Source organism: Macrosteles quadrilineatus, unplaced genomic scaffold (genome assembly GCF_028750875.1).
Source record: "Macrosteles quadrilineatus isolate MER2022 unplaced genomic scaffold, UCM_ALF_1.0 Scaffold_8__2_contigs__length_117827958, whole genome shotgun sequence".
NCBI classification, from domain to species: domain Eukaryota; kingdom Metazoa; phylum Arthropoda; class Insecta; order Hemiptera; family Cicadellidae; genus Macrosteles; species Macrosteles quadrilineatus.
Window position 1 is genome coordinate 99,779,578 of NW_026542601.1, and position 17,505 is coordinate 99,797,082.

The window sequence follows — 17,505 nt, forward strand, 5'->3', positions numbered from 1 at the left end:
AAGATATTTACAAGAAATGTTGATTTATTCGGACTGTTATAACGTCGTGAGTATAATAAACTTTGAGTCGACTCTTTTAAAGTCATCGGAAATTATGACTGTTATTCTGTCCTGCAAGTTCAACAAAACTTGCAGCATGTTCTTCACACGACCGCCACCTTGTGGAGCAAGAACAACCTCCAGGAAATGTTTACAGAGTTCTCAGGACTTTACTCAATTTCTGGATTTGTTTTCCGACGCAAAAACACTCCGATTATCGCCATACCGCGTTGCGTGCGTCGCTGGAACGTTGATGAACTTGACTAATTAGATTTGCCGTCCATCCGACGTCTGTGGTGGCAGCGACATGCCGAGAGGGAAAAACTTTTATTGGTGCGCTACTGTCAGGATTGCAGCGGGGTTCTTGTACTGCACTAGACCACTCGCCTTCAATGTCCTTGTTCATAGAGTGATGCAACTTGTTGAAACGATCAAATGATAGCACTAGGCATTTCAACTTTCAACGTCCTTTCACTAAGAAACTCATCTTTTAATGTAAGTGATCATTTATAAGTGAAGCGGTATTAAGGGATCGCCCTTGAAACAATAAAATGATGCAGCGACATGAAGATCACGTTTCTATGTCCTTGCTCACATAAGTGATCGAACTCCTTGAAATTAGTCCTAGGCAACTCACTTTTCAGCGTCCTTGCTAATTTAAAAGTGATCTCAATCCAAACGGTAACATAATTTGTTAGCTGAGTGGTTAGTGCTCGTATAGTGACCAAGCACGGTTCAGGTAAAATATTATTTTGATAGTTTTAATCTGGACATAGGTGCTTTTGATCATCGAGATTTTATAAATTACCCTGGCTAAAAACAGTTCATCGTTGTCATCAAGAGAGCTACTCTCTTCACTCTTACATCATTCATTATACACACCCTTCATATTCAGCTTGTACTTAAATCAAGATATCTTTATAAAAACTAGTGTATCAAAGGATTTGTTAGAAGATCAGGGAAAGGAGAGGTAAATAGTTAATCCCATCAACTTAGATCAACCAAGGTCCAAACGGAAACTTGAACCAGCCGTTCTTGGCGGGTTTTCAATAATAATTGGCACTGGCTAAAGAAACAGGTGATCTTAGGTCGTCATGACGCTACACAGGCCATCTCACTATTACACACTCATATTTGGCTGAAAAATATACTAAGTACGCCACTGAACTGAAGAAGATAGTGGTGTGGGAACATTTAGTACAAATCTGCCTCCAGACTTCTGTCTACCGTAGTCTCGACCGCAATACCATTGAACCCGGACAACAGTAATCTAAGCAATAAAATTCCGGACCAGAAGTGAGTGTTTTTGACAGGAGTTGTAGCTAGTCTACCTACCACGCGCACCCACATTAGGCTCTCTTAGGGTTTAATTGATTTGATATGTGTTTCCGAGTTAATGGGTTAGCGTGCATTAGTAATCTGGCCCCACTCCGGCTCTGATAGGCGGCGCCGGCGCACAGCGCTCAGTCTAGCGCCGTCGTGGTCCGTGGTCGCTGAAACTTGGACAGCTGTTGACGTAAACAACTGTTGGAGGAGATGATATTTTACTTGATAGTGAACACAAACTCTTGCAACCCATCTTGTAGGATTTTAAATCGCATTAGTTCACTAGGAGCAAAAGTGGCTCTTTTTAGTAGGCAATCGAGTTTTACACCCTCGCTTGGAAATACGATTAAGTACCAAAAAGCACTTTCGTTCCGTTTGATGAACAACTATTTTCATCATACTGCGGAAATAACCTTCTAATCGTTACAAAATTAGACCACATAATTTGGATGTTATACAAAGTCATCATCAATGTTTACATTTCTGTTGTTTACAAACAAAACTTAAAAATAACGTGTGCTTAACAACATAATGTACCAAAAACCAATTTCCATTACACTGTCTCAAAAACAGCTGTCTCACGGATCGTTTTGAGTCCCTAAAGATAGCTTTTTGCGGACTTTACGGACTCGAATCATATGGTTATGTCAAAGCTTAACTCATAAACAAATCAGCTGTTCTGATCCTTTAAAATGCTTCAACGATATATAAACAAACTTTGTTTGTTTCTTACATAACCTAATTTTAACCTAAATTAGGTTTTGGTGATATTATATATTTTCTGCTATAATATATGACAATGTAATGAAAAATATTGTTTGTAACTCGTCCTAAAATGCTTTTTTGTGACTTAATCGAATTTCCGAAGCCTCGTCCGTTAAACACGATGTCGTCCAAAAAAAAACCTACTTTAGAGACTAGTAACTAAAACTACTATTTGGTGTTAGCGAACAGAAAAAATTACTATATGTTTTTTCTGTTCCCTATTTGAAGTTACCCGAAAACTATGACTTTGTGGACGATTTAGAGAACTAAAAGCGGCTTTGTTTCGGACAGTATGGTGAAAAATTCTGCTGATTTCTCACGTATGGGCTCCAAGGACCTTTTTAACAGTACAGTAGGCCTATAAAGTAACTTTTTGGTAAAGCAACTACTGTATAATATTCAATATTTTCTAATAAGAGCGTAACCAACAGATAATACTTTAACTCTTTCATGCTTCAGCACATTTTGTTCAACACTCTTATTCATAGCATATTCGGTAACATTCGCTACTTACTGAAATTTGAATTCGTGTGAAAAAGTTAAATAAATTTTTCTGTTAAATTCGTATTGACTTTCCCTACGCTGTTGGTATTATTTTACATTTCTGTAGGAAAGTGTTCCTAACTCCTATCTACTCGTTATGTCATGTCAAATTGATATACCAAAGAAATATCATCTGAATCATAATTTGACCCCACTTTGATCGGACCAGCAACCTTCACATTTCAAAGTAAGTACTAAAACCACTAGGCTACCCAGACAATTATTGCAGTTAGAAAAATGTTTGAAGAAAACTTGTTACAGCTCTTAAGTGTCTACAAGGTTTTGGGGTTGTATTATCCTCGCCACCCTAACTTGAGGCCGCACGCCGTATTTCTAGTGCGGCCTTTGGCTGCCTCAAGTTAGGGTGGCGAGGTTAGTGAGGAACAAAATAATCGGAAGATAACGTGAAATTATCGGCTTAATCTGATTTTATGGCATGTTAGCTAAAGCGTTGATTACTGCCCTTTTTTACTCTACGTTTCCTCAGATGGTCTCCAAAGTTCTTGGCCATGGCCATTGCCCCTTCCCCGGGTGTTCTTGGACCATGGAAATTACCAAAACATTCACACGGCTCCACGTATGTTCCTGGAACCTCTGCCCCAGCGGCGGTGTTTATACAAGTAAATGGAGCCATTACACAATTACCTCCCAAGTAATATTGATTATCCTCATTTGATTTTTCGCATAGTCGTTAGGAAAAGATAATTGTATAATTTCTTAAATACAGACTTCTGTTTTTTTAATCTTGTCGAAAGACTGGGTTTTTTTTTACTTGGAGATCTAAGAATTTATAAGAATTTGTATATAGTGGTTACGATGAAGACCGATAAGAATTTTAGATGTGTTACATTTTTGTTAGGTAGGTTAAAATGGATTAAATAGGTTAGGTCAGGTTTTAAATCCAACTCTATACTACACAAAGGTGATTTTAATCTAAGTTTATGTTCCAATTTAAATACAAATTTTCATGGTATGGTTTGATACAGGGTTCTCACATTTTCCTGCTCTATAAGTGCTGGTCAACTAGTCCCAGGTTTAATTCCGATTTTCACAACAGTGTTGTGGAAGACTTTGACTACTAATGTAACACTTGTGACTAAGTGACCAACTCCTAGGTCATTTGTCTCATTTGCCACCCAACCGTTCCAATACTGTTACCAATTGATCAACGGTTACCGGAGTAACGGCTCCATCCAACTCCCTAGTTCAGCCTCCAGGACAGCGACCTGGGAGACATATGGCGGCACCGGAAGTGGTTAGCAGTGGTCCCAAGGTGTCCTTGCAATCTTGTCCTCTAATCACCACTATCAGCCCGCGGACGTCCTCTATTGCATTAGAACCTATCAGTCTATTGATTGGCGTCACGCTCAGTGATCTTCATTACTTTGGCAATCAGCTGTTCGTTATTGATTTACAGTTAATCACCATCTTTCTCGGCCATTGGCTTCGACACGTTAGCCCTTGATTGTGTCAATTTGATGCTATTATTGTAATTTGTGGTAAGAGTGGACTCGAGTTGTTTCAATTGGAGGGCTAATTCGTTGTACTTAATAGTACATTATAGTAGGAAATTGAAGAAAATGCTTGTTGCAGATTTTTTCAAACCAACGTTAAAAATATTTTCGAAATTAGGTTATGTACGAGAAAAGTTACTGTTCCTTTAAATTAGAACTGATCTTCATCTAATTCTTTCTTATTTTGATTTCCTTGATGTGTTAGGGGGAACTAGTGACCATGTAATGTTATACCATCCATTTATTTTTTTGTGACTTCAAAACTTTCCATCTCGAACTAGGATTTTCTTGATGGCTGATGGTCAATTCAGAGACGGAAACACGCGAATTTTGCCATATTCACAAAGAAATGAAAGGAATAAAATAAAGTCTGATGTTAACACATGGTGGTCTATGAAAAACTATTGACCTTGTAAGGTTGTACCTATGTAGATTGTCAAATTATTTCTTCCTTGGGGAAAATCAAAGCTTTCCATCCTGAACTAGAAATTTCTCGATGGCTCGAGTGCCAATGCGTGATGGAAACGGAAACGCAACGCAGCCTTTGTCATATTATTACATTCTCTACAGAGCTTATTGACTTGTCACAGTCAGTTTCTAATGCCAAACCGTAGTTAGATGGTAATTTTCCGGCAGTTGTGTATTTTGCTGTCAAATTATCCACACGTGCTGCTAGGAATTCTGAGAACCTTCAACAAGCCGTGGCGTCCTCCTTCAATCTCTTCCAACTCTTCCATACTCTGCCACTGTCATACTCTGCCACTGTCATACTCTGCCACTGTCATACTCTGCCACTGTCATACTTTAGTATTCATCTCATCACGAAGCAAATTGCATGAAACTGGCGAATTATTCAACCAGAATCCTTGAGGACGAAATTATTTAAGTTTGTTCCGCCATGTAGTCCTTGTGATTCGGAAACAACTGACTACGGAAAAGTATTTCGACGTTGAGAGTTTTTTTTCTGTATATTTTAGTTTGAATATATTTAGGCGATTTAAAATCATAAGGTCTTTAGTAAGAGTGGCCTCACAGTAAAAGATTGCATATTATAAGGGAGATGATTAAATTCAACATTTTAACCTTATCAAAAAATGTTTTCTTAGATAGCATAGACAAAATCTAGATCAAAGATAGCATAAGATAGTCAAAAATCTTTCATGGCATATTTTTAATAGAAAAAAAAATAGAATGGAAGATCTTATTACGCAAAATCAATTCCAGTTGCATATTAATTCCATGCAATGAGTGCAATGAATTATAGTATAATGAATTCCTTTATGATTTGGTTTACTTAATTGGAACCCATCAGACGCACAGGCAGCACTTGCTAATGTCTGCTGAATTCATAAAATACATTAAATAAGAGTATCCTAATACAGAAATGTTTTTTTTTAATGCAATGTGTCAAGATATGTACTGTTATGAAAGGGGTTAATGTTTTACACAAATATTTATCGTTTTTTCTGTTATTATCTACTTTTCGATAACTTTTAAAGCCTACTTACTTGAAAATGGCGCAGTTTACGTTGGAAAATTGGTATAACTCTTTATTGACAGATTTGTTTAACCTTCTCATCCTCACAGCGATACATACATATGCCACTGATTGAAATTTGTCATTTAATGGATCATGAATCTTCAATAACATACAGAATGTCTTTAAACTTTTCTGTATACTCTAACTAGAATGTTATTTATCGTGGTTTTGGATGAACAAATGCTTATCGCGGAGTATGTTTCGCAGTCATCACATACTTCCGGTATCAACTTTACATAATTTACCCATCGGTATTAATTTGGTCGCTAATTTAATTAACATATAAAATGCGAGGTAGTTTGTTGCAGGAAGCATTGATTGCAATCTTGAGGATTAATGTATAAAAATATGCTTTTCGTGATACTATGTAACCGTTGAAAAAAATGGCTACTTAAAACATTATTATAAAAACATTTTAATTCGACGCCGGTTAAGCCGCATGGCAATAAATAAATGCATTGGAGACATTTATAGCTATATTTAAGGTAATACTACTAGGCCATAGAAAACATAGGTTCCATAGAAAAGGCCTCAGAAAAGGTGTCATAACGTAGTGATTTTACTACAGTATTGTCACAAGGTTGTTTTGAAGATAGGTAAAAAATAAATCCATAAATCTAAACTTCTTGGGGTCAAGTAGTGAGTTAAACGAAAATATTGTAATATACCCCTTATTACTTTCTCTACAGTAGATCATGTCTTACTTCATATTTCGAAGATGCTATGCCATCAACCTTACCGTTGATTTGAGTTTCCAAGCCCTGATGTTAGGCTCTGTTAATTTTTGCTAGATTATCTACGTGCCTACATTTAAAATTCCCTTGTTCTTGTCACGAATTGTATATCTTGTATATTGACTTGGTTGAGTAATATCATTTCCAAAATAGTTTTAGCAATACATTATTTTGTTAGGTTTACGTTGGCTAGAATTGAATTAGGTTAGGTTAGTTTGTCTTTTGTAAGGTTGGGCTATGTTACGGTTATCTAGATGATAGACCTGTACGGTCAAATCCAGCTCTTCGGCTGATGACCGCGTCGTTGAAATAGTGAATAAAGGCCAACGTTTGCGAAACTGATGTGTAGCGGCTATCCACCTTCGGGGCGAACTTCTCTTCAACTGATGCTATGCCCGATGCTATGTTACGTTAGCATAGGTTATGTTAGGTGTGTTTGGGTTATGCTAGGTTAGGTTGTGTTATCTGAGGTTAGGTTGTGTTGAAATATGTTAGGTTAGGATAGGTGGGTAGGCAAAGGTAGTTTAGGTGGCGAAAATACTTTACTACAGCCTTCCCCAACGTGCTACACCCATCTAGGTGGCGCAAGCCAGACCGTGGTCATACGATAGCTTAGAAGGTGTGTTAGGTTGGGATAGGTGGGTAGGCAAAGGTAGTTTAGGTGGCGAAAATACTTTACTACAGCCTTCCCCAACGTGCTACACCCATCTGTGCCACTGTGGCACTAGCCAGACCGTGGTTATACGATAGCTTAGAAGGTTATGTTAGGTGTGTTTGGGTTATGCTAGGTTAGGTTGTGTTATCTGAGGTTAGGTTGTGTTGAAATATGTTAGGTTAGGATAGGTGGGTAGGCAAAGGTAGTTTAGGTGGCGAAAATACTTTACTACAGCCTTCCCCAACGTGCTACACCCATCTGTGCCACTGTGGCACTAGCCAGACCGTGGTTATACGATAGCTTAGAAGGTTATGTTAGGTGTGTTTGGGTTATGCTAGGTTAGGTTGTGTTATCTGAGGTTAGGTTGTGTTGAAATATGTTAGGTTGGGATAGGTGGGTAGGCAAAGGTAGTTTAGGTGGCGAAAATACTTTACTACAGCCTTCCCCAACGTGCTACACCCATCTGTGCCACTGTGGCACTAGCCAGACCGTGGTTATACGATAGCTTAGAAGGTTATGTTAGGTGTGTTTGGGTTATGCTAGGTTAGGTTGTGTTATCTGAGGTTAGGTTGTGTTGAAATATGTTAGGTTAGGATAGGTGGGTAGGCAAAGGTAGTTTAGGTGGCGAAAATACTTTCTTACAGCCTTCCCCAACGTGCTACACCCATCTAGGTGGCGCAAGCCAGACCGTGGTCATACGATAGCTTAGAAGGTTATGTTAGGTGTGTTTGGGTTATGCTAGGTTAGGTTGTGTTATCTGAGGTTAGGTTGTGTTGAAATAAGTTAGGTTAGGATAGGTGGGAATGCAAGGGTAGTTTAGGTGGCGAAAATACTTTACTACATTGTTTTCTAAAGTGCTACACCCATCTACTTGTGCCGCCTAGACCGTGGTTCGTGAACCACAAACGCCGTATACCACCGCGCGATCGTCAATAAACACTCCAATGAAAACTCATTATACCCGCTGAATCGTGTGAACAGATCTTGTTAGTACATCGATTAAATCGGCGACGCGGTCGGGAACAAATCAGTGATAATGTGATGTAGAGTTGGAGAGGCCACCCCAAGCTGCGGGGGTCCCGACTGATCAAACAACTTTACCGCCACATTCCCCAAGGTCACGAATGATTGAGATATTTCTAGTCGGGGATTTATTGCAAATTATGTCGCACACTTGGTTACAGTGTGTAACTTATTTACATGGATACGTTGTGTCATTATTTTTGGATAACGTAAAAATCTGGATGAGTTCGAAACATCAACCAACCTTTGTGCAGCGTCTCCTTCACAAATCTTCAGCAAACCGAGATACATTTTAAATCTTCATCAAACCGAGATACATTTTAAATCTTCAGCAAACCGAGATACATTTTAAATCTTCAGCAAACCGAGATACATTTTAAATCTTCAGCAAACCGAGATACATTTTAAATCTTCAGCAAACCGAGATACATTTTAAATCTTCAGCAAACCGAGATACATTTTAAATCTTCAGCAAACCGAGATACATTTTAAATCTTCAGCAAACCGAGATACATTTTAAATCTTCAGCAAACCGAGATACATTTTAAATCTTCAGCAAACCGAGATACATTTTAAATCTTCAGCAAACCGAGATACATTTTAAATCTTCAGCAAACCGAGATACATTTTAAATCTTCAGCAAACCGAGATACATTTTAAATCTTCAGCAAACCGAGATACATTTTAAATCTTCAGCAAACCGAGATACATTTTAAATCTTCAGCAAACCGAGATACATTTTAAATCTTCAGCAAACCGAGATACATTTTAAATCTTCAGCAAACCGAGATACATTTTAAATCTTCAGCAAACCGAGATACATTTTAAATCTTCAGCAAACCGAGATACATTTTAAATCTTCAGCAAACCGAGATACATTTTAAATCTTCAGCAAACCGAGATACATTTTAAATCTTCAGCAAACCGAGATACATTTTAAATCTTCAGCAAACCGAGATACATTTTAAATCTTCAGCAAACCGAGATACATTTTAAATCTTCAGCAAACCGAGATACATTTTAAATCTTCAGCAAACCGAGATACATTTTAAACTGACTACTGACTACTATCTGGTATGGAAATGTGGTTTCAACTACCAACAATAATGAAAAGCGTAACTTTATACTATACAAGTAAACTGTATTAGTTTAAAACTTAAACGTAAACAAACGCAACGTCTTCCAACGAGGACTACGACCATCATGTCACTTAACATTTACACAATTTAAACTTTATTTTCAACTGACCATCATGTCACTTAACATTTACACAATTTAAACTTTATTTTCAACTGATGTTCGGTAGTTTTCAGTAAGTTTTTTCATGGGATTGGAAAACATCCAATTAACAAGGAGCTATCCGAAACGTTTTTATAAAGTATTGAAGTATGTTGCTGGTAAAACAGAGCAGCAGGTAAATACGGGCTAGGGAGAAGCGTCTCTACAAGGCTTACACAGATGATACGTGTTTTACATAAATGGGATGTGTATGTCCTTTACAAAACAGAATATCTTGCCGAAACATTTTATCAGGTCCGATTTGAGGAAAGAATCTAAACGGAGCGGCGGCGGGCCAGCCATTACCCAGACTTCATTTCGTGGGAGGCATTTTCAACAGAAGTAGTAATAAAAATGTTACAGTAATAGCGGAGGTTAATTGGGCTAGGGTGGAGGGGGGAAGGCCGAATGTGTACAACAGTAATTGAATTAAGCAAAACAACAAAGGCCGCCATTACGGGGTAATTGTGCCGGGAATTACTTCGTGCGCGGTCCGACTGGCGTAATTAGACGATAATCGAATTTATAAAGTGTGCGTGCGTGTGCGTGAGTCAGTGTGTGTAGGAGCACTTTTGTGTGCGTGAGTTTGTACGTGTGTGTGAGTTGGAGCGCTGTTGTGTGCGAGAGTTTGTGCGTGTTCGGTAATTCGTGATGCCTGTGACATGACACGGACGGAAATGTCATTTAAGTTGGACCCGTGTTCCGAGAAGTAGATTTCACCAAATGAGATAAACAAGTTAATTAGGTTAGACACGGTGGACTAAATGTTGTTTCTCGGGTTGAAATGTTGAATGAGTAAGTAGATTGTTTGAATAAGTTTGAGGATTCGCCAACCCTTTCTAAATTTATCGGATAAAATCTAACCGGAATATGGTTTACTTAAGATGGTTTACGATACCTTCATATAGTAATCCTTTGTTGCTGTTTTGGCGACTAGTTTGGGTTCTTGGGTTCTGAACCATCATCAGGCCTCGAGGGGTCACGTGATCACTTCATTTCAAAGTCGATAACAGTAATCCGGAGGCTAAACAACTCTGAAAATGGAATATGGTTTGTTTGAGATTCAGACTTTATATGATACACATAAAATTAATGAAGAAAAGTAATATCACAAAATCGCTAAGAATTCTTAAACGATGATCACAATGAGAATTATCTACTTAATATTTAACTATGATTTATATACATGGAATTCCGACGTCGTTTATTATAGCAGATTTAACTTCTTGTGCAAAAGGGCACAAAATTATAAACATTTTAAATTTATAATCCCGATCAACACTAGACTTCTTCCACTTCCCTTGCACGTTTCAAAACATCGAACTCGAGCAATAACCATCATCAACCATACTCATAACCAACATCTGTTTCCTCTCCACCAACAATATCTTATATACTGCAATGTCAATGCTACAGGTGTATGCGGGACTCCGCTGGGCCCAGGGTGGACTGGTCATGGTACTCGGTCACCTGCCACGGTCTACTTCGGCCTCTCCGACCTTACGTCGCGTCTCCCTATCTTCATCAACCTTGTAATATGCGGGCCCTCACTTGACCAGTCTGTTGAACAATGGGCACAGGTCCACTTTTACCAAATAACGACTTTTGCGGCGGGGCAAATGAAAGAATCAAACGGCCAAGTTAATTCATTGTATTTGCATACAAATACAGTAGCAAAATATGACTTTGAATGAATAAAACTACTTGGTTTCATACGTATCGTAGGACTGGTACAGAACCATATCTGTGTGATTCTTTAGAGATAATCGAGTAAAAGTAATGTCAAACTTATTCTCTGTCCTCCAATGGCATGCTACTGGCTAGCAATACATTCCAACCATTAAAGCGTAAAAAACTCAATCTTTGATTGGTTTGTGGAATACATATTTGGGGAACCATAAGGAGGCCGTAGAACGATTGGCACACATTTTTAGCCGATTTGGAATAGCACGACTGGGAATATCCTCTACTCCATTAATCATTTCTTTCATTTCGTCTCCTTACGTAGCCTATGGCTTGTTCCTTTCCCATGGTCTGTTTTAGAAAGTTGAGACTTAAGAGAAAAAATCGTCCAGACAATAGAACTAGGTCAGGTACTTATAATCAGTCATAAATACTATTTACTGCCACTCTCTAATCCAACCCTTGTTCCTGGTAATGTTAGACTCTCCTCGCAACACCGACAGCAGTCTGATCCGCGGTATCTCAAAGATCCCAGTCTGACTCCCAGGGACATCAGTTCGTCGTATCGGCTCGACAATGACAGCCCGGCCACAATTTCCCTTATTAAAGCCAATTACTGAAAATACTCCGCTCTGCGGGTGTTCCCGACAAAATGGCCGACTTCCGGTCGGCCTCTGTCATTTGGCAGGTAAAGCTTATGATCCGGTTAATTTGTTTGTGTTGTTAGCACCCCGGTAAGGCTAGGTGTCAGTGTGTGATTACCCGTCAGCTGACCGGCGGCGAAACAGCTGATTTATTGGCAACAGATGATTCCCAATTGCCTTTATGATCTCCCGCCATCTGGCAGGGTGGGCTTTATGGCGGCTGTTTTACAATATTGTTATTGTCATTGTAAAAGCGTGCGTCGATTTCAAGGAGGTTAAATTTGAGATGGATGTTTATAAAAGGTTTACAATTTATAGGTTACTGTTTGTATATTATTCATTGTGTTGTGATGAATTATTGACAGTATTTGAGGTTAGTTCAATGAAGATTAAAGACTTTTAACCGGTGAATACCTATATTTTTTTATATAATCTCACTAAATAGTTACCGATATACCTTAAAGTAATGCTTGGTTCAAACATATTGTTTCTTATGTTATGGACAATTTAGCATGTTAGAAATTTGTTGAAGGGGTTATCGTGGTAATTCTAAACGCCCGATATCCTTTTAGTGCCATCATCCTTGGTGCTTGAGTTCAAGTTTGTAAGATGTTCTGTGAGTGTGAAGTGCTATCGACTATGTAGTCGATGCCTTCTGCTCTGTCAGCTTTCCTGGAGAATCGCCTGGTCTGCAAACGATGAATACCTAACTAGTTGTGCGTATTCATTTCCTATAAAACTTGTACCGACGTTAGAGTGCACTTTTCGTAATACATAAAAGTACTTGTAGTTGAAGATAAAAATAAGTCCCAGCCCATTACAGAGGGAAACTTACGTATGTTTCATAGCTTAAGTGCAATATTTAATCGTCAAGGACACTCAATGTTAGTTCTGGGCGCAGTTGTCATTTCACCCGTTTTAAGCATGTTTGATAACATATTCAATAAACAACTACCCACGAAGCAGTAAACTTGACGTACGACCGTTCCTTGCAGCGAGCTACAATACATAAACGGATGCAATTTATGTGCAATTTTCATTGGCAATAAAAGTTTAAATGTGAGTGAAACACCCACACGATTTACTACGGTGAACGGTGAACAGAACGGTGAACCGTGAATGGTGAACGGTGAACAGTGAACGGTAAACAGAACGGTGAACATTGAACGGTGAACGGTGAACAGAACGGTGAACAGTGAACAGTGAACTGTGAACGGTAAACAGAACGGTGAACAGTGAATAGTGAACTGTAAACGGTAAACAGAACGGTGAACAGTGATCAGTGAACAGTGAACAGTGAACGGTAAACAGGACGGTGAACATTGAACGCTGAACTGTGAACGGTTGGTTAAACGGATCTATTATGTGTAGCAGAGGTATGAGAAATAGTTGTAGAGATCAAATAAAATATCTCTGTGAATAGTGCACTCAGAGATATGACAGATGTTTTCCTGCACAGTGATATATTTCGTATTACCTACCTTAAATGTAGCATTATTTGGATTTTTGTCAAACTAAACCGACCTTCGTGTACAATATCAACAAAAATGCTGTAGGAGTTATTATGTTTTCGAGTCGAAATATAGATTTTTCATTGTTCCCTTGAACAGCACTACCCGCTAATTGGACACATGTTGTCAGAATACGCCTTTGCAGTGTCAAAATGTGGATTTATCATTCGTCCACCGAACGGCACTACTTGGACACATGTTGTCGGAGCTATGCCAATACTGTGTCAAAGTGTGGATTTATAATTTGTCCACCGAACGGCACTACTTGGACACATGTTGTCGGAGCTATGCCAATACTGTGTCAAAGTGTGGATTTATAATTTGTCCACCGAACGGCACTACTTGGACACATGTTGTCGGAGCTATGCCAATACTGTGTCAAAGTGTGGATTTATAATTTGTCCATCGAACGGTGCTACTTAGACACATGCTGTCGGAGCTATGCCGTCGTAGTGTCGGAGAGACCACTACAAGACGCTACTTTGGACACATGTTGTCGGAGCTAGGCCGTCGTAGTGTCGGAGAGAACACTACAAGGCCGCTGGTATCGTGACTGGTAGGTCGGCTCAATCATCTCGACCCAGGGTTCCCGCTGAGTCGTATTAATGACTGGACTCTTAATAGAAAAACACAAGGCTGCAAATGTACCTGTTACCGCGCCGGGTGGGGTCCGAGAACAATAACAATAACACCGTGTTGTACAATAACATTAACACGACACAGTGACGGGGACCGTTAACAGAGATATTGATTGGGTTTCAACTGTGAATTATGTAGGTCAAATAAATATTGTAGATTGTACCCTTCGTGATTGTAATGTTTAGTGTTGACACATTTTAAAGTGGTTGAGTGTTGTAGACAATTACCTCGTATTAAATATGGCACCTATTGATACAAAATACAACCGAAAAAAGAATTACCATTTAACTACTTAAAGGTGTTCTTTCTTCACAAGTCTGTAGCTGTGATATATTGCATCAAAGAAAAAAGCATGAAAGATAAATTAAACAGAATATAGATTTTAAATTCTGAATGGCTCACAATTAATTGAGTTTATCTTTGTCTCTGCTATTGTTGGACTAAGTTAATTGTTGTAGTACAGAATCGAGCATCAGAGCACCATTGATAGGTGCTGGCTGAGTTTAACATAAATATTTCTTAACGAGCACTTAGGCCTACATACAATCTACACTTTTCAGTTCTTTGAACTCCACCGGGTTTTTGTATACATAATTCTATTACCAGATGAGTTATTTGATTATTAGATTAAATGTTGCAGGGTGCAATGTCGACGAAACAATTCTACTAATTTAATTATTCGTTAACTATTATTGGAAAGAGTTTTGTCTGAAAAAGGAGTCTTCCCTATTTGTACCTAACAAAACTTTCTTGTTCCAGGTATGGTTCCAGAACAGGAGAGCGAAGTGGAGGAAGCAAGAGAAGGTCGGACCTCAAGGTCATCCCTACAACCCCTACCTAGGTTCCGCCCCGGCGCCAGCCATCGCACCCTCGCTGCCCAACCCCTTCACCCACCTGGGGTTCGGCCTGAGGAAACCCTTCGACGCCTTCCGGTACCCGACGTTGCCGCCTGGGCCGGTGTTCCTAGGACATCATCCGCAGTTCCCCCGGCCTCCGCCCTTCCTCGGGCACCTCGCGGCGTACTCCCCGGCCACGTCGTTCCAGGTTAGTACTGGCTCTGTACATTTGAGAGAAGTTAGTGTGGTCGTCAAATGGCAGCTTAAGGAACATGTGTTAGATCTTGAAAATCCCTCTTGTTAGAAGACTCCGTTTTGTACCTCCACACAAGAAACATACCAAATGTACATGGGGTTTCCATTGGATGAAACGTATAATAGTGGTAAACATATTTTAATTAGTTTTAAGACTCAAAAAACCAATTTGTGGGTTAAATACATCCCTCTAAAACAAGAAGAAAATCCCCTTATCATGTTTGTATCAGGCCGGATTGCCATCCATTTAATTATACCCCTACAAGTAAATTTACGTTTTAATAATCAGATTCAAAGGATGTTACCACATATATTTGCTTCGCAAACAACAGTTTTTTTTTCATAGTACCTACAGACTATGAATTTCATTGTACTGATTTACCAGATACGTCGTCTTATCACGAAGACTACGTAAATATACACTATGTAATAGAAACATTAGATAACAAGGAATACAAAAACAGTTTCCCTGATTCCAGAGTCTGTTGGCCAACATCTCGGCAGCCCAGAGACCCAAGCTGCCGCTACCCTCCGCCAGCCCTCCGGAGCCTGAGGAGCTACCTCCAGCGGTGGCTCTGCCCCCCACCCTGGCCACGACCCCTCCGGCACCATCTTCCCCTCCGGACATAGACAGGAGGTCCTCCAGCATCGCCGCCCTCCGGCTCAAGGCGAGGGAACACGAGCTGCGGCTGGAGATGCTGAGGAAGAACGGAGAAGTTAGTTAATCCGTGTAGTCGGCGACCACTGGTGCTTGTGCAATGTGTCTGATGAAAATATCACAATCCAGAAACCGCAATAGAAACTTTAAAAATTACATATCACGAAAAAACTGGATGGTGTAGATCGAGAGTAAACTTACCTTGTTGCCAGTTCGGTTAAAATTTAAACATCAACTCATAGATTTAACATACTCCCTTATCAAATCCTCAACCCCCAAAAGTTCTAAAATCATGACGAAGAGTGATTTAACTGTTATGCAAAATCTAGCAAACAACCAACAATTCTTGCTTAAAAATCAGGAGTGTTTTATAACTTTCGTATTCTTCACATAGGAACTTTAAAGTCTCTTAAACAAATTGTTAATTTAAAAATGAAAGTTTTTGTTAAAATTCTTAAACTATTTTACTGCTTACTATTGAACTATGTCTAGAGTTTCGGTTGGTCCAGAACTTAAACTTCTGGGCTTATACAGTTTTTAAACTATCTTTGCAAATGGAGGATTGTGTTTGAGTTGAAGTCCAAGGCATGATGAGTTTTTGTTGGTGTAAGTTTAGATAAAAACTTTAAAAAAATCCTTATTTAAATTATGATCCCTAATATGAAAATTTGTATTCAGACTCGCAGACACACTGTACATAAGCGGTATGCTGGGCGAATCGAAGCCCAGAACCACCAAAAAGTTAGATGGACTTGTATAAAACTAAGTTTGTAAAGCTATTTATTGTTAAGTGTTAATCTATTTGATATCCGTCCCGGTAAGCATCACTGTAAGTAGTATAGGTGTTGGTGAATGCATATTTTTGTGGCTTATACGATACTAGGCTTCGCGAGTTCAAGAAGTGAAAAAAAGGTGTTGTAAATCTTGGTTTAAAAAATCTTAAAAAGTATTCATATAACAATTGAATGTCAAAGATTACGTTTACAATTCTTGTGAAGTTGCATTTGTAATTGAACTTAACGTGCGAGAACCATTCTGTTTTAAACATCCTAAATTTGTATAGTTTAAAACAAGAACGAGCCAAATCCGATGTTTCAAATATTCGGTCACCGTAAAGGCCCGTTGTCCAAGAACGCGTCTGTTGCGTCTGACGCAGAGCGATGATCGCCGAGCGATGATCGCTGGGCGTCGATCGCTTAAGGCCCGTTGTCCAAGAACGCGTCTATTCAGTTCAACAGTTGGTTGCTGACTGTGTTAAAATTTATTTTGCTCTCATGTTAAATTAAGGTCTATGACTCATTTTAAATTTGTTGGATTTTATTTAGTGATTAATTAACTTAAAGCCAAACTGAGTAATTTAAGACCAGAGAGACCTTGGGCCGTATTAAGAACCCGACATATAAATATTTTAATAAAAACAAATTTCTAAAAAAGTTAGATTTAATTTTGTGTTTTTTTTCGTATCGGGTCTCTAACTCGTCTGGTTTTAATGATCAATAGCTCAAATGGAAGCCCTTACATTACTGAATATTATAAGGTTGAAACGAACTGCAAGCGTTAATAAGAACTGGTGATATGTAAAAAATGTTAAAAAATGATAAAAGTACGAAACGTCTATAACAAATCTATGAGGGAGAGTTTTCGTTTGAATATCTTTAAAACAAAAAAAAATAAAAACGGATTTCCTCATTGAAATTAGCACGAAAATCTAGTTTTGTAAATGATGTGTCACAACACTTATCATTACATAATAACCATATGTATTTCCAATATGGCGGATCCAAGATGGCGGCCATAAACGTGTTTCCTATCGAAATGAAGTACTACTAACCACCCAATAAATACTGGTGGTGGTCTTAAGT

General features: G+C 38.8%; 1 protein-coding gene across 1 annotated transcript in view; it reads left to right on the forward strand.

Annotated features, from left to right (window-relative positions):
• LOC129000603 (homeobox protein aristaless-like) overlaps positions 1-16,613 on the forward strand; it is a 126,337-nt gene extending 109,724 nt beyond the window's left edge. Inside the window, exons 4-5 of the mRNA XM_054427565.1 lie at positions 14,654-14,938; positions 15,465-16,613. Coding sequence (XP_054283540.1) covers positions 14,654-14,938; positions 15,465-15,710 — 531 coding nt within the window. The 3' untranslated portion in view covers positions 15,711-16,613. The remainder of the gene's footprint in view (positions 1-14,653; positions 14,939-15,464) is intronic.
• Positions 16,614-17,505: the final 892 nt, after the last annotated feature.